A 23,760-nucleotide genomic window follows, 5' to 3' on the forward strand; every position below is an offset into this window, starting at 1 on the left:
ATTTGCTTGCTTTATGCCATAATATACAGCGTTTCACAGATGCAGAGTAACAATGAGACATTCTTTGCTGCTTCATTCTCTTTAGTCAGTTGTTTTCTCACCAAAATTGCTCAATTTCTTTAAGCCCGGGGGCCCTGGAAATTGTTACCCAGACATAGACTCCCATTTATCAACTGTGGTGGCCCACAGGGGACTGTACTTGCAGTCATGTGTTGGAAAAAAAAATGACCTTCTGTGAAAACAAAACTGGGTCAAATACAAAAAGAAAAAATGTACCATTATTATTACTGGGGCCATTTTTTGCCCCATCATTTTTTTAATAATACGGGCATTATACAACTTTTTCAGGGACACGCTTGTAAATTTCTGAGCATGCTTAGGACAAGAATTCACATTTCACATTTTGTGTGAGGCTGTTGCTCTTTGTCTATGTATGCATTTCTTTATGGAGATTGTTTCTCTGCTCTGTGAACAGGAAAAAATGTTTTGTGACTGTTCTTCCTGTCTGATGCTGTTTCTTGCTACCCAGGATGTACCAGATTGTAATTTTTCCTCATTTTTTTGCCCAACTTTTGGCCTCAGGGTGCAGCCAGAGGTGAAATGGAAGTTATCTAATGCTGAGACGTATTCAAAGATGCGTCTCAAGCTTGTCCCCAACTACAACTACGACGCTCACAGCGAGGCCAGCGCCTTGAGGGACAACATGGGTGTGTTGAAACATAAACACATGAACATTTTTCGTTGTGGTGCACAAACAAAGAGTAATTGCACACATGTCTACTGAAGATGTCTCATTACGTCTTCTGCTCTTCCTGATCAAAGGAGCTGACAACCCTCATAGCTCTGAACCTCTCCCACTGGCGGTTGCCAAGGAAGCCAAAGTGAGTGACATGGAGGATGATCAGTTAGGAGAAGAGGATCTTGTCTTTTTGGATAACAAGTGAGTCTCCATTCTCTGCCAATTCCCATAACATCTGTGCCAGATTCTGTCAATCCCAACGTTTTTCACAACCCCTGCAGGCCTTTTAAAGTTTATGGATTTCAGAAAAACAAAACAAGACCTTACAAGTTTTTGAAAAGGAATGGACTTTTGATTACAATATCGCTCCGAAATTCATGACCATGCTTCACATCTCTTGGACTCTGTCTGTCCTTCAGATCTTATGATAGATATTTCCTTTGACAGAGCAGCAGTTGTAAAACATCGATGATGTCTGGTTTTGACCAAGGTCCCGTGTTCCCTCAAAACATGCCAATTTTGAATAAATAAGTTTCACCAAGCTATCTTAAAAGTATTTGAAAAGTCCCTATATTCAAGTGAGTGTTGGAACCCTGCATTTATAAATATGTTGTGCAGATAAATTGAAAGAATCTCTGATCCAGTTATGTTTTTCTTTTGACTCGAGGGCGGAGGGAGAAGATGAGAGTCAGAGGGAGAAACTGGTTCTGTCAGAGGACTGTGAGCTCATCACCATTGTGGCGGTCGTCCCGGGTCGCCTGGAGGTTACAACACACCACCTTTACTTCTATGATGGCAGCAGTGAGAAAGAGGAGACGGAGGAAGGTAGGGAACACAACTGATTACGACCACACGCTGCGGGGGAGGTTTGATTTAATGCCCCTCAAAGGGTCCCATTAGTAGTAAATAATATCTGTGCCTGCAGGAATAGGGTTTGATTTCAAGAGACCGCTGTCTCAGCTAAGGGAAGTCCATTTGAGACGCTACAACCTTCGGCGCTCTGCTCTGGAGCTGTTCTTCATCGACCAGGCTCACTACTTCATCAACTTCAGGAAGAAGGTGATGCTCAAACCCGGCTAAAAAAAGCCTAAGTGCCTTCTTATGATTGCTTTGCCAGAATGAAATGGATGTTCGAGTAATGATTTCCACTTTCAAGAACTCACTTTTTATCTCCAACTTCCCAGGTGCGGAACAAAGTGTATTCCAGGATCCTGGGGCTGCAGCCTCCCAACCTCTTCTATTTTGGCTCCCGCTCCCCACAAGAGCTACTGAAAGCATCTGGGCTGACACAGGTGCTTTATTCAGTCTACTCTGCACTGCTGAGAAGTGATTTATCTGAATGGAGCTAATGAGTGCTTGAGACCAATCTGATGATTATGTTTTCAATAGAAATGGGTATGCAGAGAAATCTCCAATTTTGAGTATCTGATGCAGCTGAACACCATTGCCGGACGCACCTACAATGACCTGTCCCAGTACCCTGTGGTGAGTGCCATACATTCCCCCTTACAGTAGTGAGGTTGTCCTCCATTATCATTGGCTGATCAGGATAAGTGCAGCTCCACCTTTTATACCAGCTGCATATGATGTTCTGTCTCTGTCCTGTCTCTGTCCAGTTCCCATGGGTTCTGTGTGACTACAGATCTCCGGTTCTGGATCTGGATGACCCAGCTGTGTTCAGAGACTTGTCCAAACCCATCGGTGTGGTCAACGACCGCCATGCACAGAGTGTCAGAGAAAAGTAAGTGGTAATAGTCCATTCACTTTAATGCAGCTTTGCAGCCTGAGTTTAACCTCATTTTGTAATGAAGATATCAGGCCTGAGTCGGGCCTGATTTTAAGTGCAGAAAATGTGTTGTATTTTTGACATTATGTATTTATACATACACAGTGGCGCTACAGGTTGTTCTTATCTAAGCTTACTTGGTATCTTTTTGTGTATCGATGAACATGATTTTGCATCCAGGTTGTTTTCTGACAAAAAAATGTCAGGTTAGGGTCAGACTCGGCTTAAAACTTCACAACACTATCTGGGTTCAGGCATTCACCTCACGCCTCTGTATTATTCACCATTCACCATTCTTCGTGTAACATGTCAGTGCCAAAATCTAATAGTTTTTAAGCATTTTTTTATCCATTCCCAGGTATGAGAGCTTTGAAGACCCAACAGGCACCATTGACAAATTCCACTATGGCACACACTACTCGAATGCAGCGGGAGTCATGCACTACATGATCCGCATGGAGCCCTTCACCACCCTGCACATCCAGCTGCAGAGTGGCAGGTGTGTATAGCAACTCCTACAAGATATTGTTGATGATGGTGTGTTGATGGTTGATGGTGTGTGATGCCTTCATATTGCTGTCTCTGTCTGTGTTTAGGTTTGACTGTGCAGACAGGCAGTTCCACTCTGTGGCAGCAGCCTGGCAGGCTCGCATGGAGAGCCCAGCCGACGTCAAAGAGCTCATCCCAGAGTTCTTTTACTTCCCCGAGTTCCTGGAGAACATGAATGGTGAGGAAACTGCCTTGCTGATTTAAGTTCCTAAAAAAAGTTATCAGGGAGGCACTGACAGCTGTAAAGCAGGTTCCTCAGATTATCTTAATGAAACGTTGTTGATATACTTGTGATCTGATGCCTGTTTGCTGTGTGCCCACGGCAGGCTTTGACCTTGGCTGTCTGCAGATGTCGCAGGAGCCTGTGACGAATGTCCTGTTGCCCAACTGGGCCACTTCAAAAGAGGACTTCATCAGGAAGCACATGAAAGCTCTGGTGAGACAGTACAAGCATTCACACAAAACAACAATAATAATAATAATAAATTTTATTTATAGTGCTTTACATCAAACAAATGATCTCAAAGTGCTTACAGTGCATAAAAACATTTAAACTAATACAACATTTAACCTAAGATAAAAACGCAATACATGAGCAGTGTCAAAAAAGGAAAATACAAAAAGCTAAGGAAAAATTTGAGAAACAAGGCAACATCAAAAGGGAAAAAACAAAACAAAAGAAAAAAAGCTGCGAATTACGGCTGGGCAAAATGTAAAAAACATCAAATATCACAATATTTTTGACCAAATACCTCGATATTGATATTGTGGTGATACTTTGGTGATGACTATTGTTGCTTTCAGAAAATATTTTCACAATGAGACTTTTGATAAATAATCATCAGTAGTGCATATATAATAGCTAAGTGGGTAAAGACAAAAAAATAGCACAGCTAGAACAGTATGGCAAATTCAGAAAATGACATCACCTTACTGTAGTGTAGCCTTTAAAACAATGATATCTAGTCTCATATCACAATACTGATATGATAATGATATATTGCTGAGCCCTACTGTGAATCATATTTACTTTACTTAAAGCTATACATAAATGCACGTCTTCTGTTGTTAATATACAAAGAAAAAAAGCACTCAACATGAACCTTGTTTATCGCTATATGTTTCCCCAGGAATCTGAGCACGTGTCTAATCACCTCCACGAGTGGATTGACTTGATTTTTGGCTACAAGCAGAGAGGTGAAGAGGCAGTGGAGGCGCTCAATGTCTTCTACTACTGTACTTATGAAGGTAAGGCATAGACTGAACATTTTTTCTTGTGAGTGGGAGAAAAAAAATCCACAAACTTGTGCACAAAAATCAGTTAGTTGGGTTCTCTTTAAGTCCTCATGTCCCATGTGAGTGTACAATGCTCTTGTATCAGAGTCCTCTCTTGGCCCCTCTGTAGGTGCAGTAGATCTGGATGCCATAGCCAATGAGACTGAGCGCAAGGCCCTCGAGGGAATCATCAGTAACTTTGGCCAGACGCCTTGCCAGCTACTTAAGGTTTGACTCTTATCAGCCTAATTCACAGCTCCTGTTCTCCAGGCTTTGATCATCCACGTAATTCAGATAGCCGGTATAAGTCGCTTGATTTGGTTGATAACCAGAGTTTTAAAAATTCCTACTGTCCACCCCGCTGTATCTTTGTATAGAGAAATGTGAAAGGTTTACTGTGTACAACTCAGCCTCTGAAGAGGTCCAGGGTTCCCACATGTCATGAAATTTATAGAAGTCTATTCCAGATGGGGATAGTCATGGAATTTCATAAATTCTTTTGACAAGTCATGGGATGCCAATTCACCCTCAATTTAAAAAAAAAAAAAAAAAAAATCACCAACTAGTTATTCACCATGGGTAATATCTAGGGTAATATGCATCCTTTCATTTCCATTTAATAAGATTTCAGAATCTGATTTGGTTGAAATTTTGGTCAATAAAAAATAACAAAATGCTACATTTATAGAGATAACTCAGCATTTTAGTCAAAGTCAGGGAATATTACATTTGACATAATGTTGGAGCCCTGTGCTGTGTTTTAATCTCAGGTGTGAATAAGTGACTGTTCTTACTTCCAAACAGGAACCTCACCCTCCTCGTATGTCAGCGGAGAACGCAGTTAGGCGGCAGGCCCGTCTGGATACCGTGCCGCCCAACATCTTTGAGCATCTTAATAAACTACGGCCCTTTGTGGAGGTAGGGAATACGTCCTCTCAAGTCCAGTAAAAATATGTTGTATTATTACTTCCCCCATCAACCTTCTAAATTCATGATTGTTTGCTTTCTGTCGGTGTGTACATGTGCACGTGTGTGTCTCAGGTGGTGAGTGATGGCCTTCCTCTGGTCCAGGCAGTGGTGCCTAAAAATCAGACCCGCTCGTTCATCATCCATGGCTCAGACGTACTGGTAAGGTCCAGCTGGAAACTCCACACAACCATATCGAAACATTAAAGTGATACAGCTCGAGTAGCACAGAGTTTCTACGCTGCTCTTTCTCTCCAGGTGACTGTGAGTGCAAACGGGTTGATTGGGACACACAGCTGGCTGCCATATGACAAAAAAATTGCCAACTACTTCACCTTCACTAAGGACCCCACTGTGACCAATCCCAAGTGAGTACACTCAGAGCTTTCCATATAAGTCCAAAGATCGTATGGAGATTCTTCACGTGTTCCTTGTTTAAATCTACCGCATGTCAAAGAGAACATAATGTTTTTGTTGATTTTATACTGAATCAGCCTTGGCATGATTTAGCTGATGAACACTGAACATGACTTCGGACATCCACAAATGCAGTCTGTAAATGTCTGGCCACCACAACCTTCCAGAAATGTCATAACCACTGTCACTAACAACCTCATTGTGGTTGTATGGCTGCTTATTGCCAAGTGCATTTCTTTGTTTTCATCTTTGCATGAAAGCATAATATGGTCAGCATTAAATGGCTCAACACTAATCAGTTCATGATAGGCTTTCTGTTTTACTTAGGGGATATTTTTATTTTTATTTTCAGGAATACTCAACCCAGCAGATGGAAATGTACCTAATTCACATTTTATTGTTTGCAACTTTTCAAAAGTTTGCATAAAATTGTCTTGACATCTGGAGGAAAGCATAACTTACATCTCTTTAGCTAGCCTTATTTTCATTCCTGAGGACTTCAAAGCCCTATTTAATAAATTGAAAAGCCGTTTGTGATTGGTTTAATGGAGCTTAGTTTAAACTTACCATGAACATGGATCACATAAGCAGTGAATAAATCAGGATTATAACCACTGGATTTCACACAGCTAGTAATTCACAGATGCCATGACAGTTTGATGTGGTGATTATAAATTCCGTCCACATTTTAACTCAGCTCACTCTCACTTCTTGGTTCAAACTTACTTTGATCCTTCGAACCCTGCTGTGTGCTGCAGAACACAGCGTTTCCTGATGGGGCCCTTCTTCCCCGGCGTGGAGATCAGCACCCAGGTGCTGGTGGTGTCCAGCGATGGGCGTCTGCTGTTCAGCGGAGGCCACTGGGACTGCAGCCTCCGTGTCACACAACTGGGCAAGGGCAAGCTGGTGGGCAGGATCTGCCGGCACATCGGTGAGCTCTTACTGAATGTCTGAGTCATAATGTCGAAAACTGCCTGTGACTCTGTTTGTTGTTGTTAATTTTTTTTTATTTTGTGGTTCTGTGCACTCTGTGAAGATGTTGTTACTTGCTTGGCTCTGGATCTTTGTGGCATCTACCTCATCTCTGGTTCAAGGGACACATCCTGTATAGTGTGGCAGGTTCTACAGCAGGTAAATTTCTTCATATTCATATTAATCTGTGTTTAAGGATTGTACACATATACTTATATTGAACCTTTTGGTCCTTCAGGGTGGCTTTTCCAGTGGCCTGTCTCCTCGGCCAGTGCAGGTTCTCTGTGGACACGACCAGGAAGTCACCTGTGTGGCTATCAGCACGGAACTGGACATGGCTATCTCGGGGTCAAAGGTCAGACAACATAAGCTGGCTAAAAAAAAACTCTTCCTGAGATCAGTCTTGCATCTTTACTGGATGAGTCATATTGCTAAATAACAAAAACGTGACTGGTAAATTGTTGCTGGATGAAAACTACTGAGTGTCAGACATCTGTTTTACTGTTCAGACATGTTCACTCCATGCGTGTTTCAACTGGTGTGTTAGAAGTGTGGCATGTTAACTCAGCTGGTTTGGGTAGGTGAGAATAGCACCATTTTAACTGAGATGTGTACTACATAACTGTGCTGAGATGCTTCAATATGCAAGTGCCAGTCACTTTTCAAGTGATTTGCCATGAGACAAACCACATTCTTGACTAACAGGTATATTCAGCAATTTTTTTTCATGTGTTCTTACCTCATATAAGCATCAGGGAAGGCAAATCACATCAAAAACTATAGACAAGTCCATCCTGATTAGTTAAAGGTACAAAGACTGGAATTGTATTTGGTTTTAGTTCTCTTTCTGCCAAAATCTCTAGCCTCACATGAGAACAGGTCACCAAAAACGCCAGTGAACTAGCTACTCTTGAGTCCATGTGGCTTCTGTTTACCAGCCCTGGTTTGCTTGTAATTGGGCAGAGTAAACCTAGAAAGACCAAATACAAAATGCAGCAAAGTAAACTTTCCTACTATGTGTCAGGACAAAGAGAATGAACTCGATATTTACTGTGTGTCAGGATGGAACCGTGATCGTCCACACTGTCCGTCGAGGGCAGTTCCTGCGAACGTTGCGGCCTCCAGGTGAGAGCTGTGTGCCAGCGCATATCTCTCAGCTCCAGGTGGGCATGGAGGGCCACATCGTGGCACAGACGTCTCTGGAGGAACATCCCTTTAGGAAGGTATAGAGCATGCATGCATATACAGTGCATATACAAAGACAGATACACAGACTCAAAGAAATTTCACAGCCTGCTCATATGACTGTACACATGCGTGTATTCATACAGGGCAAGTACTCCGTCCATGTTTACTCAGTAAACGGATGCCTGCTGTCCTCCTTCACCACGGAGGAGCAGGTGACCGCTCTCCACCTGGTCCTGGACTTCATCATCGTGGGCACCGTAGAGGGCAACCTCCAAATACGAGATTTGTACAGGTAAGGGAACCAAGGACATAGTTTGCAGTTCATAAAAATGTTGCAAAAAGTAAGCATGAGGTGGTCATGAATTGATATAAAATGTAAAGCCTAGAAGCGTGAGTCCTGGTCTTTAAATGTTGTTTGAACTCTTCCTTTGTTTGACAGCCTGGATCTCGTGGCGGCGCCCTTGGTCTTGAAGGTGCCTGTGAGGTGTGTGTCTGTGACCAAAGAGTGCAGCCACATCTTAGTGGGCCTCGAGGACGGGAAGCTCATTGTGGTGGGGGCAGGGAAACCTGAGGAGGTGAGAACAAGAGCGTCGAGCGAGCGGGAGGCGTGGGGGAGGGGGTGGGGGTAATCATGTGCTAACTACTTGTTGTAAACAAGTTTATTCAGATTAAAATTGTGGCTCTTTAGTCCAGCGTCTCTCCTCAGTTCCTGTTAGGCCTTTTCACAGTGTCTTGGCCCCCACATGAAAAGAAACATGTTTCTCCTCCTCATCTCAGGTGCGGTCAGGACAGTTCTCCCGTCGCCTCTGGGGATCCACGCGTCGCATCTCCCAGGTGTCCTCAGGTGAAACTGAGTACAATCCCACCGAGAATGCTGGGAAGTGAGGCGGCTATGTACTGAAATGTTGGAAGACTTCCAAGGGCTCTGTAGTCTGCACATGGATGGCAGCACCAAGATGCTTACTAGACGCAACAAGGCCTTCTCCATCCTCCTCAACAAGCTGGGAAACTGTCGTTCTCAGCCACCGATCTCTCTGAGAGAGCAACTATACACTGAGCACTTTTTTCTTCTTAAGGGATTCATTGTTTTAATGCGTTTTCAATAACAGTTTTTGTACTCTGTTTTTAATCAGCATCATTCCAAAGAGTGGGTGGAGAAGAGTCTTTGAGGCTGGGAACTGCTGTGTGACAGTACATGCAGTGAGTCACATTTCAGGGGCGTTGACTCACACTGACGCAGGCACAGCTTCAGACACAGTACCGACTCAGAGAGCGAATAATGCTCCCTATTCTTGGCCTCTTTTTTGTCAGGGGAACAGCCTGCCTTTGTGTCAGCTGAATGTCCCAAAGCCATTGTTTGGCGATGGCACCTTCTTAAAACTCCTTGAAACTTGAAAACTAAATGTTGCTCGAGATTCCCATGTTGCAATACTGATGAACACCACAAGAGGGTTGACTTTGGCTGTGTACAATGTGTGAATGTGGAAAGCACTGGGTGTAATTGTTCACTAGTTGTGAGCCAGTGTTGTGTTTATTATTATCACTAGCGGTCAACATCGGGATTCGCTGATACACAGTCAGTACCCAGGGGGATCTTTGCACCACGAAACAGTGTAATTTCTGCATTCCATAACCCCTCAGCAATGTTAAACTGTTACAATTAAAGCAATAACAGCTTTAATGGCCAAGTATGTGAAATACATTCACTTGTCATCACAACTGTGGAGCTTGGATGCAATGAAACTCAAGAGGAAAAGCCTTATATTGCCTTACACAGCGGAGGAAAGGCCATCATGTAACCAGTACAAAGTGACTTCTGTATTTTTTTTTTTTTTTTTTTTACTCCTGTACTCACCATATGACTATATTCCTGTTTTATTTGACCTGAAAAGTGCCTTTTGCATCTTGTATTTTGAGCCATGTACAAACACTGAATTCCAATCATCTATTTGTTCCCTTGCACCAGCACAGTTTAAAATCACTGTTTATCAGATTTGTTGTCGGTGACCTGGTTTTAACATTTTCTTCTACTATGACTCAGATGTGGATGAGATAAGGTGTTTTGCCTGTATGTAATTAATGAACTTAGTAATCTGTTAGCTGGAAGAGCGTACTTGCCTGTACTGGTATCGTATTATCTCCGAAGCACTGAAAACGTTTGAAAAGACGATGACTGTGAAACACATGAGCAGAGAGTCTGTGAGTGAGCAGAGGAATTTACTTCCTGCCAGCGCCTCTGCTGTGGTCGGAGTGAGTTTGTTGTTATGCACTGTCATGATGGGACAGAAACAAAGGGAACTGTTTGGGCAAATGCAATACCAACGAAATGGTGCACACATACAAACTACCAAGTCTTTGTAAGTGATGCTTGGAATACCTTTAAGCAGAAATCGTTCACAAACAACAACAACAAAAAAAATCCTACACAAATGCTGATTATTTCACCATTTATTTTCTGGAAAATTCATGAACATTTTGTTTCGTAAAATCACACTTTATTCAAAATCACGTGACTGTAAGGTGAGAAACCTTGTTCTGTTAAGCGGGTGTGTCTGTGAGACAGTTGGCGTAAATATAAAGGACTGCTTGCATAAGCAGCTGTTCCAGCACATTTGATATACAAATTACTCAGTGTGCTCATCTGCATACTGACTGATGTCTGTTTGTATAACACTGTCTTGTTATGCTCTGAATGTTATGAATGTAATATGTCACTGAACTATGCAGCAACGCTTGGAGCCTTTGATTTAGTCAGTGAAGCTCACAATGCAGGTTTCCTGTCAGAGTTTGCCCTTTAGTTTCTCCCTCTGGACATCACAAAGTAGGTAACTTCTGTTGTATACATCCTGTACATATCTGATAGATTTTGTTGTTCACGTGTCCTTGTGTACACCCTTTTTAATCCTTACAGAAGCCTTAAGTTTTAAGGCCAGCACTGCCTTGAATTTGGACCTGTCCCACTTCTTTTTAACCACTAGCATTTGTATTTTTGTTTGAAGATGTTGAAAATACACTGGCTTTAAAAAAAAAAAAAAAAATCAAGCAGCCTGTGTTCTTTGGAACTGAAGCATACGATACCATTCTTTTGTTTGCCTATGTCTTGCCTACCTCTCCCATCACCTTTCTGCCTACATCATGCCTTCTGGGCAAAGTGAGCTGTGGCATTCACAACCTTAGCGCTCCGAAATGGGAAAGACTTTGCTGAAATTGCCCTAATAAGGTCAAAATTGTGACGCTTACTTTGCACACTTAGATTCAGCGACCCTCTTTTCCATGAACCGCAACCCAACCCATATCCTGCGGATGATTGCCCATTATTAAAAAATGAGCTCTGATTTTTCTGCAAACCGCGGTGGGAAGGAAACTGACACGCTGCCACAACATAGATCCAGCTCCTCTACTGTAATCCCGGGCTTGCATGTGCCTGTGATGTTAACCCTATTAGAGTTGAAAAGGTCACAGTGAGTATAACAGCACATTTACTTGAAGAAGAGACTTTGATCTCCTGGTGGGCTGAAAACATCCTGTCGGCCTCCCCATAAACACCTCCAGGGGTACAATTCACTGTGTCATAGGGGAAAGGAGCTGGGGGTGGAGGGGGTGATAAAACCGGCCTGGAGACCCCCAGTCAATACAAGCCAGGGAAGAGCGAATATGAGGGAAGTAGGGCAGGAGAGGAAAGAGGGATACAGTGGCTGTGCTGCCTCTGATGTGGCCTCGCTGACAATGGTGGGAGGGGTTGACACCTCGCTCTCGGTTATTGGCAGTATCTCCCTCTGACCTCTCTAGACCTGAGGGCAGGCTGGGGGACTGATAGGAGGGGGCCACGGCAGTGAAATCCCGCAATTTTACTGTTGGCTGAGTTGTTCCTGCCAAGAACCACAACAACCCTCAAACAGCCCTCCTTCAATGAGCATAGCCCTCCTCCCCCTTTCCCCCTCTGGGCCAGTTCTCCTAGGCCTGGGGATGGCAAAATCATGTTTTTTATGGCTGCTAGTTCTCACCAATATATGACCACAGAGCAACCGGGCCACTGAATCTAATGTCCATGTTTAATGAGTGTGTATCGTTCCTTCAAGAAGACGGTGTTGACAAGTAGAGAACACACTTTTTATGAAGGGAAACTGTTTATGGTCTAGATGCAACTGAACTTGTGTGGCCTTGATAATTTCATTTTGCTATAAAACCACATGAAATGGAAAAAAAAAAGATTTCCAATTGGTTACAGTACAGGTGGGAAACGGTATAATCCACAAAAACCAAAAAATGTATTCTCTATAACAGTGGCATAAGTCCCAATCACTATAAAGCACTTCCATCGCCTGGGACTTCTTATAAGGTATACAGTTCTTTTTTCTTCCTTTTTTTTTTTTTTTTTTTTTTTTTTTTAAAACACAATTGGAGAAAACTGACATTATTGTCAATAGGTGGTGCTTATGTGTGAGTGTGTGTGTGTTTGTGTGTGTGTGTGAGAGAGAGAGAGCTCATTGTGACTGCATGGCAAGCCGTTTTGGCCTAAAATACCTCCCACTTTACAAGTCATAACTCATTAGAATTTTTATTAGTAAAAATGTAATCACAGATAACTTAATTTGGACTTTTTGCTTGTAAAACTTATTTATATATAGGAGTAAATAAGATAAGATTCCATGTATTGTAAGTCAGTGGTAACATAACACCACTGTATGGATATGTAGACTTAGTGGTGCAGTCTATTAAAAAACATTTTATATCTTTAATTAGAATTCCTGCTTGTAGAAATGCAATTGCAGATATTTTAAAGTGTTTATAAGTAAAAACCAAGTTGTAACTTGTAAACTTGGAGGCATTTTAGGCTAAAACGGCTTGCCATACATTGTGATTGAGATATGGCATAGAGTTTATCAGAGCCAGAACATCCTCTTTTTCTCGTCTGCCTCCTCTGTCTCCTATCATCCCCCAGTAGCCTTTGAAGTGCAAGTGGTATTGTGTCTGAGAGATCCCTCCATTTGTTTTCCTCTGAAGTCTCCAGACCCCCCTGTGATGCATTCTCTAGAATTTACAAGGTGTGTAATTCACCCTGTGTTGATTTTCTAATCTTTTGCATTGCTGAGATCAAACATGAACTCTAAAAGAGTGCTTCATTGCATTCGTGTGGTGTCTTTTGTTTCTGATAACAGCTGATCACAGCCCTATTTGCTGTGAGCCTATATGTGCTGTATATCAGAGGCTGTCGAAAGTTCTCATGCTGCAAATCCCAATACGAAACACATTAGGGCCTCCAGCCAACATTTGATAACATTTAATCCCTCATACTACCTCATATGGAAACATTTTTATTCTTGATGAATCAGTATTGGATTGCATGATGGCCTCCACTTTACAAGGAGACATAATTGTGATGGCAGGGAAACTTATGATTTGAAAAGCCATTTGACACATCCTCTTGCTGGGATGAGCTCTAGCTGAATTAAATTGCAGTAAAAATGTAACCTCTCATTTCACATGCAGAGTCCTCAAATCTCTTAAGAACCGCTGGAGGTCCCAAGACCACACTTTGAGAACCACTGCGCTATAGCAGATCACACACCAGTTAATACTGGATAACAGACCATCAGCCTTTCTTACAAACGCCATATTTCCAGTTTAGTACCTATTACTTGATTTTCATTATATCATAAACACACACACACCAGTGGTTTTCAAAGTGGAGTTCAGGGACCTCCCAGGGTCCTTGAGGGGCTTCCAGTGGGTCTTCAGCAAAACGAGAAATAGTTTATTTCAGTATAATTTCATTCATCAGCGTTTGTTAAAATTTTACATATGTAAGATATGTATGTATTGTTAACTTCACCACTTTGAATCTAAACAGAACCAGACATCTAAACAGAACCAGAAAATCACAGCCAGGGACACTGAGTTTCATGTCAGGGTCCCTAAGGCTTAATGAAAGTCAGCTTGGGGTCTGGAACAAACAAACAAACAAACAAACAAACAAACAAAAACAAAAACAAAAAAACATACACAACACACATCACCCCTATGCATTTTAAATATGTGACACTTTATGTCCATAGGGATATGTGTGGTGTTACATCTGGCACCATTATGACAGGTTTTTAGGCTTGCATAAGAGCAGTACATAAATCTCAGCCAATCTGCCGGTAAACAATGTCAGGCTTTTCTGTTTATTACGATGCATGGAGGCAATTCTTTGTCTTGCCATCACTGTCACCAGCACCACGTCGCAGGGATGCAGCCAATCACACAGCCAGGCTCAAGGCTGAGGAGGTGGGAGGAGAAAAGGGGCACAGGGAACTTGCAAGACCTTGGAGCAACTTTGGCTCATCTGTTTCAAAGCTGCTGAGAGACGAGGCATGCATCCTGCAAGCTGAGGCAGAAGTAACCTTTTTTTTTTTTTTCAATGTAAACTTACATCAATAGGGAATGCATGAGAGAAGCAGAAGCCGCTACTTGGGAAATCCACGGATTGCAGCCCACATTTGAAAACTACTCTCTTCTGAGTAAATAAAAGAAGTTTTATTGGACTAAAGTGAACTGTCCCGTCAGCTGCTGGTGAGAGGTGTGTAGACTATGACTGTGTGATTTCTCTCCGTGGACTTGGCGTGTCGAAGCGGGCTTTCTGTGCGACTTGCTCTTGGTAAAAGGAGAGTTAAATAGTTTGTGTGCGTGTTTGCGGCGCACTGCGTGAATCCAGCAGCTCCGGCCGCTCGGACACAAGGAGGACCTGCGAGACTGAAGACATGAGCCCGCTTATAATCTGCACACTTCTTCTGCTAAAAGTAAGTGTCCACAGATTACTAATTACTGAGATAGACACTTTTCAATAAACCGGTATACTATCCACTCATTGTTTCTCTTTTTTCTTCTTCCTTCTTCCTTGTTTTTTTTTTTTTTTTTTTTTTTTTTTTTTAAACCTTTGGATAACAGTGCGCGCCACTGCAGCAGTGCTCCTGGAAAATTCAGCCACTGAATGTACCTTTTCATATCGGTGAACTCTAAATTAATATTTTATACTATAGACTACCAGTTGATAAAGGTTTTGCTCCAGGGGTTGAGGTTACATGTTGGCAGGTAACAATAGAGACAACGAAACCTCAAATTGTTAAATAAATGCTTCATTATCATTATTTTTTTTTTTAATTCTCTCATGATAGAAATAAGGTAAATAAATCAAACTAATTTTGCTGGGGACCAGATGATATTTTCCATAAGGGCCCCTGCGGTCCCTGGCTGGGCCCTAGTGAAAGAACCATTGAATGATTGACTCCAGTGAATAAGACCATTATTTATTTTGCCTTTAAAAAAAAACTGCTTTCAATTGCCTCTTAAAGGCATGCTTGCATCTGCAAAGACAAGACTCAAAGGCTGTTACAGGCCTCTGTGGTGTCAACACATCCTGAAACTATTTTGGATTGTAGCTTGTTCATGCATTCACAAGAAAAGCCGGGTAATCGGATAATCCATCTCCATTTTTCCATCAGTAAAATCAGTTTCAGTCTGTGCCACTACCATGTGCGCGATGGCATAGAGTGGGACAAAAAAGAAAGAAACATGAAAGAACTCAAACCTTAAAGACAGGGGCACCGTTTACATAGACCACACAGTCACACAGTAGTAATTAATGTCTTTGATGGCCATATTAAAGTTTCAAATGTGCTTAATGACATAGTATTAGGCTAAGTGAGAGAAGAAACCCTTGTCTCTACTGTTGCAGAGAACAATTTGACTCTCATCCACCTGAGAAGCCCACAGGGCTGGTAGCCCTGTCTGGACATGCCGCTGAGAGTCAAACCCCTTTTGTTAATCAAAGCATTACATCAACTTCAACTCTAACAGAGATCTCTATCAGTGTCTATCATTATGATGGTACAATATCAACAGGCTTTCACAATTACATATAAGCTGCCCATTTCTCTTGTATTTTGCAAAACACTTCACACTCAATTTCCATGTTTATCCAGTCTAACCCCCATACTGTTAAGCTGAGCTATCGTTTTCACTCTGGGTTTTGTGATAACTTGCAGAATGTTTTAGCCTAGAGGTTTATTCTACCTACCCAGTTAAGTAGACTTCAAGCAGGCCCTCTGTTGCTGTTCCCGTTAGCTGCTCCGGCTCATATTGTTTTTAGTTTACTGTAGATGTTGCCACATTCACTGCTAACAGCGATTCCTGGTGAAATGTGGGATAGTTTTAAGTATTGCTGGGGTCTGGACATCCGGAGCGAAGCAATTATCATCATTTTCTCCCAGTTTGTGGTGGGATGGAGGTGGGGCAGGCTGAGGGGGTAGTTTTCGAATGCAGTAATTTGATTTTCCATTTAGCAGTTAGGCAAATTTCTTTCGAGTGCAGGCTACAGGATCATTTTGAACTTTCAACCACTATTTCTGCTCTTTGATGAGTCAGTTGAGCATCAGTAGATTTGTACAGTAAAAATAGTCACTCTGTGCTGTCTCGTTTAATTTATCACAGTTTAGGGAGGATTATAATTTAGGCTGCACATCCTCCTTAGAAAAAAAAAAAAAAAAAACAGGCCCTTTTATCTCTTAAGACGATGCAAAGAAAACCATTTAACATCCCAGTGTATATTTTAGAAACTGTTGCTGCTGTTTGCTAATGACAGTCTTCAGTGCAGAAGGGGGTGTGCAGGTTACACAACTGCAAAGGCCGTCTCTGCTGGGACGGGGTACACGCAGTGCTCAGGCCTCTGTCTGTATAGCCAGGGAGCAAAGGCACGTGGGTGAGAGTGTCTGCACAGAGACAGGGAGAGTGTCCCGTCTGTCTGGGTCCACTAAACTCCCATGTGCTTATCATCACTCAGACCAGATTTGCCGTGGAAACTGCTGGCTGCCGCTGAAGCCAGGCTACGCCCATACATCATATCAAAAGTGTTCTTACTTCAAAAGGGTACAGGAACTGCTTCAGGAACAGCGAGGACTGAAATGAGGCTGTGTGTGTTTGTGTGTGATGACTGAGTGACCGTGACAGCCGTAGAGCTGAGAGCCCCATTGAAAGCAGTGCTACTCGGTGGTCCCTCTGTTGTCACTAGGGAATCCCTTTAGACTGCAGCTTCTTACCTAAACGCACAGAGCAACTGCAGCCTCCTTCCCTCCATCTGTCTGCCCTTATGGGAATAGATAAGATCTGTGTGGGAAAAAAAATCAAAAACAGTGCTTCTTAATGAGTTTGACCCTCTGCAAAAAATCCAAGCATGCACCCAAAATTAATTGCTATTCATTAATTGCTTGAAAATCTAACCCACGGTGAAGAAGAATGACACCGTAGGAACACCAGCACTGAGCAAGTAAGCAAATGAGCACGTCGGCTTCACCCACATTGCAACTTAGAGGGTAAAGTTCAGATAATTACAAACATACGAAACTGAATTTTGCAACATTTGAGTGTCACCTCAAAAACTCTCAGCCAGCTGTTATCTTTCTAGTATTTTCTTCTTGCAAACTTTTTATTTAATATATAAATATATGTAATATTACTTTTAATGGAATTATTATGAATATATGTGACTGGGCATTTCTGTCTTATTTAATTTAATGTGCTTTCATTAAAATTCTACAAAATAAATTACCTAAATTTTTACAACTCAAACACAGTGAAAATTTCATTGGATACTGAAATATTTCACACACCAATAAAGATTAACTGGTCAGTGGCACACATATAGTGCTATTCTGTATTCTTTTAGTCATTATGCCGCTGTCACATTGGGGCATAAACTAAATTTTTAATTTTGTATTGGGGACCAGGGTGTGAAATGCTAGGCCTGTGGCAGTTTTCGTGCTGAACGGAGTCGGCCCTCCAATCAGGCTTGTAGAGCGAGACCAGCCCAGACTAAGCCCGGGCTCTGTGAACTAACAGAAGTGTCTCGCTAAAGATAAAAATAAACCTGTCCCGCCGCCACCAAATATTTATTGAAGTACGGATTGAAGGCTGAGAGGTTAGTTTAGTGTTAGTGGAGGAGCTCCATCTGTCATATGAAGTGGACCAGCCAAGGGTTAGCCAGATGCCTCTCTGCTCCAGGTTATTATGGTCCAGGCTCGGTCGCAGTCTGCCAGCTCCAAGCGTCCTACTGGTTGCTGCCTGCTGGGACCTACCACCCCGTCACCCTAATACCTCTGATCTGGGTTCTGTGGCTGTGTTTAGATATCATCTGGCTCCTCTGTAAGTGCTGCAGTAAAACTGGCTGTTGTTGTTGGAATGAGGCAAGCCCCATTTCAAAGCTGCTTCCCCTCCAGTATCAGCATGGTGGAAAGATTTCAGTGTTTTGCGACTGGGGGCATGGCATGGTGTGTGTGTGTGTGTGTGTGTGTGTGTGTGTGTGTGGGTGTGTGTGTTTCTGGTGGGCTTTTTGTTGGAGGCTCTACAGGTTCACACACGCTGCCTGTGTTCCTTGGCAGACTTCAGAGACAAAGAGAGACATCACCGGGTTGTTTAGCTGTTACTTTTCCCCTTTGTAGGAGGTTAGTTGTTAGACATCTGTTTGCTCTTGTCAGCCCTCAGGCGTAGTCGGCCGATCTCCCTTAAATGCGTGCATGTTTAAGATGCCGTTGTTTAGGGCCTGGAGAAGGGGAGGGAGCGCAATACTGACCTTCATAGACACACCTGCAGGGCTGGGAGACTTCAAAGGCCCCTCTCACCCAAACAGACACTCACATGCTGGGCAGCCCTGGCTAACTGACACCCTCGCCTGGGGCAGGAACTGTCTCCTTTATGTACCTCCCCCTCTCTCTCTCTCTGATGATGAGAAATACACACATACACATACACTCACACACTATACACAGACACACTTACACACTGTCATTCACAGTGATTTGGAATGAGTGGGAGGGAGGAAGCTCTTTTTACTTCTTCCTTCCTCCTCTTTTCTTGGTGTTTTCCTTCACCCCTTTATATCTTATTCTTTCCACTGGTCCAAAGCCATCTGATTAAAGCCAGCCACTCCTGTTAGGCACCAGCCCCGCTGTACAAGCCCTTAGGAATGTCTGATCTATCCCTCATGTCTTAACTCAAACTGGGCTCTCCATTACCCACTGCAGATAAGGCCTCGGAGCACTCTCGGGGTGAAAACTGAGGCAGATTATAAGATAAAAAGGCCATTTTCAGCACACCCACTCGCCTAGTTCTCCAATGGCACGGGAGTGGGATGTGTGTGATTTCCTTCCCACATGTGGTGTAAGGCAGAAAAGTCCCCTGAACAAAGCAAAACCTACTCTCCCGTTTTCTTGTGCTCAATAAACTGCTATATTTAAAAATTTAGCCGAGTTAAATATGAATGTCTAATAGTTGTACTCACAAAATAAAGAATGTTAATCCTAAAATGATTCAACATGCAATCGATGGTAATGTTATGCTTGTCATTTCTGCGCTTCTTCTGTGCCAAAAAAAAGAGACTGCAAAATACAGCTATGTTATGTTTTTGTTTTGTAAGCTAATTGTGTTGATATCCATCTCTGCAGGCTGCTCTTGGAGATGCCTGTGCCAGTGGCCAGTACACAGAATCGGGTCAGTGTTGCAGTCTGTGTCCTGCTGGTTTTGGAGTGGAGGTAGAATGTGGGAAAGAGGACACCAAGTGCACACCATGCCCAAAGGGTAAGTAATTATAATGTCATGTTTCTGTACCAATATAGACTGTGTTATACCTGCCTTATGATTATCTCTGTCATCTGTCTTTCACCAAACTTTACTCTCTGAGAGAAGCTGGAAGATTTTAGTCCGGGCTGTCCTGCTACATTGCCCGTGACATGTGTGAGTGAGATATCTTAAGAGATACATCGATGCTGATTTTGGAATCTTTTTTTCCAGGAACATTTTCTGCGTCTGAAGACCTCTCTCAGTGTCTTCCCTGTGCCCGGTGTCCAGCTGGTATCCCTGAGGTGGCCTCTTGCTCTGCCACCAAGGACACACACTGTGACTGCGGTGAAAACTTCTACCTTTGGCGGGATGGTAAAAGCCCAGATGGTCTGTGTGGTGCCTGCTCCTCTTGTACCCGTGGCCAGGGTGCCGTCCGGCTGTGTGACCCTCAGGGAAACACACAGTGCCAAGTCTGTGCCCCGGGGACCTTCTCAGAGGAACGCAGTCACACCAAACCCTGCCAGATCTGCTCCAAATGCTCTGACAGCGAGGTGGAGATCCGTGCCTGCCAGCCCAACTCTGACACTCTCTGCATGGGTGAGTTGCGCGAAAAGAAAAAAAAAACTGCGAGGGATTGAGAAGGCAAATGAGATAAAAGAGACGAGCTAGATTGAAGGAACATGCACGCATTTTTTAGAAACCATATGCAGGGGAAGGCAGCAATTGTGAAAGATGCAAAGAAGAGAGAGATCTAGAGGGAGGGGGACAGAGAGAGAGGGAGGATCCAGGAGAATGCTGGGACATGTGGTCAACACCTGCATCCACACCTCATCTGAACATCAGTAACACTCCAAGCCTAGAAACATGAGGAGTGAGAAAACAGCCCACTTAAATGCTGTAGCCCAATTGGTATGGGCTTGACAGCTCTTTAAGCTAACTGCCCCAAGAACCCAAAGGCCAAGGGAGGCTGCTGACCCTGACAAGTTGGCTTGCTCTCAAATGGTCCTGCTCGCTTTTCAGGAGTAAGGCCATCTGTACACATAGGTACACAGAGGCCATATGCCATGACCCGTTGACCCCTCAGAGGTCAGCACAGTACCCTAGAGTGTTTGATCCTAAAATAGGCAGGCCATAGGAGGGAGAATGAGGCTGGAGTTAGGAGCAGGGCTGGGTTTCAAAACCCCAGGGGATCTGGGTGACTGAGACTGTCCTCCATCAGGCATGCAGCCTTTTGTGGAATCATTTCTTGGCCATAAATTATACCGTCCAAATATGTTCATGATGTGCATGTGTGGATGTGTGGATGCGTGCTGATTACAGATTCTAACACTCCTCCCTCTTGCTCAATCTCTACAGATAAGAAGCTGCACATCCTGTCTCGCCCCGCTGAGTCGGACGGTCCTCGTGAAGCTCCTCGCTGGCCGGGCATAACTGAGGTTGATGAGGAAGGGGGTGTCAGCTCTGCCACTAAAACGCCAAAGTTCACCCCCCAGGATGAGGGTGGCAGCAGCAACATTCTCGCCTACGTGTCTATTCTGGCTGCGGTGGTGCTGGGTCTGCTCCTCTATGTTGCTTATAAATGGTGAGCTCTCCTCCTGCCGTAACCCTATAGCCCTATAAAGGACTGAAGTATGACAGCTGTTTCACTTTAACTTTGTGATAATAATTAAATGCAATTATAAACAAATGAAAATTTTCTGAAAATTACAAATCCTAATCTCTTATGACACCATAACAATAAAAGTTATGGTGTGATTCACTCATCATGTGTGGATGAAATAAAACAGTCCTCTTTGTTCAGAATAAACAACAACTATGTGACTAGAACTGATTTTGTGATGCTGACAAGATCCAGATGAATACGTCATATTGTGTAATTGAGAGCTCCAGCGAAGATTGTTCTGACTGCTCATCCTTTTTGTATTTCTTGCTGGGATGAGAAACAGTTCTGGTCGCAGTTTAGCTGACAGTGTTTTTTCCTGTGTTCTCCTCAGTTGGACATCATGTAAACAGAAGAAGGCTCTGTCCAAAGCCCGTGCGGCTGAGCTGGGAACATCTCCAGAGGGAGAGAAGCTCCACAGTGACAGCGGAGTTTTTCTGGACTCTCATAGCCTACAAGACGGTCAGCCCAGCAAAGGTACAGCAAGAAGAGCCATTCAAATCTTTAAAACTAACGCCACATGCCACATTTCAACAGAAGCTGTGTATTTCTGTTAGACGATGCCAAACGCTGAGTTGATTTCTTTTTTTCCGCAGGCACTAAGAGGGATAGCAAGCAGGACAGTCGTCTCTACATCAATCTACCCCCTCATAGACAGGAGGAGGTGGAGCGCCTCCTGCAGGAGGGAGGGGGCAGGGGCTGGAGGCAGCTCGGCGTAGTGCTGGGCTATGAGTCTGAGCAGCTGGACCTGTTTGGGCGTGGAGAAGCCCCGGCTCACACTCTGCTCTCCAACTGGGCCCAACAGGAGGGCTCCTCGCTGGGACTGTTGTGCTCTGCGCTGGCCCGCATTGAGAGGCCTGATGTGGTAACAGCTCTTACCTGTCCCACGCAGGGTGTTTCTGTGGTCTGAGAGCTGCTCAGGTGCGCCTATGACACTAAGAGACTAAAGAGAGGAAGCGGAAACACTCAGCTCCCACTGGAATAAGGAGGGACGCACTCTGACATCAACACCTCTCTGATTTTTGAAGGCTGCCACTGATGCTTGTCCTCATTCCTCTCTTGGACGCCGTTAATTCACAGTTTTTACAAAGAGAATGACAAATTGGCTCTTAATAATGTATATCATCATTTGAGCTGACATGGAGTCAACTAAATGAAAACATCTCCTGCAATGTGTTCAAGTGGATTGGCTATCACGACAGTAGACTACATCTCCCCACTTGTCAGGGGAGATTATCAGACTGAACCCCATTTTTCAACCCACAGCCGAGTGGCATAAGGAGCAACACTCTAATTCTGGTTAAACCGCGAAGAGAAAAACATTCACCAACACAGGATCTGATATAACGAACCCTTGTTTGTTTAAACTTGGTTGAGCATCTGCAAACCTGGCCAGAGTTGCACCTTTCTATACCTGCTTTCAGCAATGATCAGTCACTCCAACTAGTGACTTACTGCCAATGTAAGTCACTGCAACTACTTTGAGCCCCTTCATTTAAAAGATACAGCACAGTTGCATCAGTCGTGACATCTTATCAGTTGTTTTGCTGATGCTTGTGGTTGCCACTTGCTTTCTTTATGAGAGCAGATATAATCTAATGCCTAGATAGGGACTACTCAGTTTACATGTTCAAAATTTGTCCTTACTTTTTCTTTTTTCTCTGCTGCAGCCACTAAATAGTTTCAGGCCTTGGTATTTATTTGCATTGAAGATCCATCAGGCAACAGTGATGTTTCCAGCCTCAGGCACAAGGCCTGCAAGTAGAGCATTCTGTGGAATAAGAAAACATTTTTCTTAGCTCTTTTTAACTGTCATTTATATTATTGTAAATATTTTAAATATTGATTTGGTTTTGATAGTTGTGGCTGAAAGCAGGATTGTGTATGAACTGTGAAGACCAAAAAAAAAAAAAAAAAAGGAAATGAAATTGAATCTGTTTCTCTTCACCAACTCTTGACACATTCAGAATTCACAACGCTCATTTAGTCGACCCAAATGAAATCCAAAGACATTGTAACATCAGTGCTTGCGTCATGTGTCACTCCTTGTGTTTGTATTTATTTTCTCCGCATTTCAACACTTGAAGGAGATAAAAAACTATTCGAACATGGCAGTCATCTGAATTGTTACAAGGCTTCAGATGGGTCGATCATTGCTTTTTGTTAATGCCAGTAACATATGATTTTCTCTATATTCCTAAATGGTATGCCTTGATGTGTTTTTGTAAGATTTTATTTCATTTAATAAATAATTTTGACATCTAGTTGTGTTTGGTATTTCAGTGTTAAACTTGGTTATGCTCTGATTACAGTGTGTACAGAAAAAACAGGTCTTGCTAATTACATATCTAAAGGCTTAATATATATTAGGGTGTGTTATATTTCTCATTGGTGCTTAATCATTAACAGCGCGGCTTCAAAATTCACACTGCCGATATCATTTGGGTAGGTAGTGTGAGTTGTATGTCTGAGTAGTTATAGCAATGCAAACGAATGATGTTTTACAAAGTGGTTGTTGCCTTTCTATGTTGTTGCAAATTTTGATAATGACACTAACATTTGTGAACATTTTTCTACAAGCTTAAAATACTTACGACTCTAATTTGCCTCCATAAC

At 43.0% G+C, this 23,760-nt stretch overlaps 2 protein-coding genes across 5 annotated transcripts in view; both read left to right on the forward strand.

The window, feature by feature from the left end:
- Window positions 1-10,289, forward strand: part of nbeal2 (neurobeachin-like 2) — a 44,079-nt gene extending 33,790 nt beyond the window's left edge. For all 4 annotated transcript variants that reach the window (XM_030071955.1, XM_030071956.1, XM_030071959.1 and 1 more), the window contains 22 exons: window positions 583-707; window positions 823-940; window positions 1,407-1,564; window positions 1,665-1,798; window positions 1,924-2,031; window positions 2,129-2,224; window positions 2,356-2,480; window positions 2,884-3,024; window positions 3,122-3,252; window positions 3,401-3,510; window positions 4,205-4,322; window positions 4,480-4,577; window positions 5,154-5,267; window positions 5,391-5,477; window positions 5,574-5,683; window positions 6,491-6,663; window positions 6,769-6,863; window positions 6,943-7,059; window positions 7,766-7,927; window positions 8,036-8,184; window positions 8,332-8,467; window positions 8,670-10,289. In XM_030071955.1, coding sequence (XP_029927815.1) covers window positions 583-707; window positions 823-940; window positions 1,407-1,564; window positions 1,665-1,798; window positions 1,924-2,031; window positions 2,129-2,224; window positions 2,356-2,480; window positions 2,884-3,024; window positions 3,122-3,252; window positions 3,401-3,510; window positions 4,205-4,322; window positions 4,480-4,577; window positions 5,154-5,267; window positions 5,391-5,477; window positions 5,574-5,683; window positions 6,491-6,663; window positions 6,769-6,863; window positions 6,943-7,059; window positions 7,766-7,927; window positions 8,036-8,184; window positions 8,332-8,467; window positions 8,670-8,777 — 2,713 coding nt within the window. In that variant the 3' untranslated portion in view covers window positions 8,778-10,289. The remainder of the gene's footprint in view (window positions 1-582; window positions 708-822; window positions 941-1,406; window positions 1,565-1,664; window positions 1,799-1,923; window positions 2,032-2,128; window positions 2,225-2,355; window positions 2,481-2,883; window positions 3,025-3,121; window positions 3,253-3,400; window positions 3,511-4,204; window positions 4,323-4,479; window positions 4,578-5,153; window positions 5,268-5,390; window positions 5,478-5,573; window positions 5,684-6,490; window positions 6,664-6,768; window positions 6,864-6,942; window positions 7,060-7,765; window positions 7,928-8,035; window positions 8,185-8,331; window positions 8,468-8,669) is intronic.
- A 3,969-nt stretch (window positions 10,290-14,258) lies between these two features.
- Window positions 14,259-23,016, forward strand: nradd (neurotrophin receptor associated death domain). Its single transcript, XM_030071960.1, has 6 exons — window positions 14,259-14,674; window positions 19,370-19,502; window positions 19,716-20,081; window positions 20,841-21,066; window positions 21,479-21,621; window positions 21,741-23,016. The coding sequence occupies exons 1-6, from the start codon at window positions 14,636-14,638 to the stop codon at window positions 22,052-22,054; spliced, it is 1,221 nt and encodes a 406-aa protein (XP_029927820.1). The 5' UTR covers window positions 14,259-14,635; the 3' UTR covers window positions 22,055-23,016.
- Window positions 23,017-23,760: the final 744 nt, after the last annotated feature.

Source organism: Myripristis murdjan, chromosome 16 (genome assembly GCF_902150065.1).
Source record: "Myripristis murdjan chromosome 16, fMyrMur1.1, whole genome shotgun sequence".
Lineage (NCBI taxonomy): Eukaryota > Metazoa > Chordata > Actinopteri > Holocentriformes > Holocentridae > Myripristis > Myripristis murdjan.

Excerpts from the sequence above, each read along its gene's own strand:
- nradd (XM_030071960.1), top strand. The coding sequence starts at position 14,636 with ATGAGCCCGCTTATAATCTGCACACTTCTTCTGCTAAAA. Across the intron at positions 20,082-20,840 it reads CTCTGACACTCTCTGCATGG|ATAAGAAGCTGCACATCCTG; the intron begins GTGAGTTGCGCG and ends CAATCTCTACAG. Across the intron at positions 21,067-21,478 it reads CTCTATGTTGCTTATAAATG|TTGGACATCATGTAAACAGA; the intron begins GTGAGCTCTCCT and ends TGTTCTCCTCAG.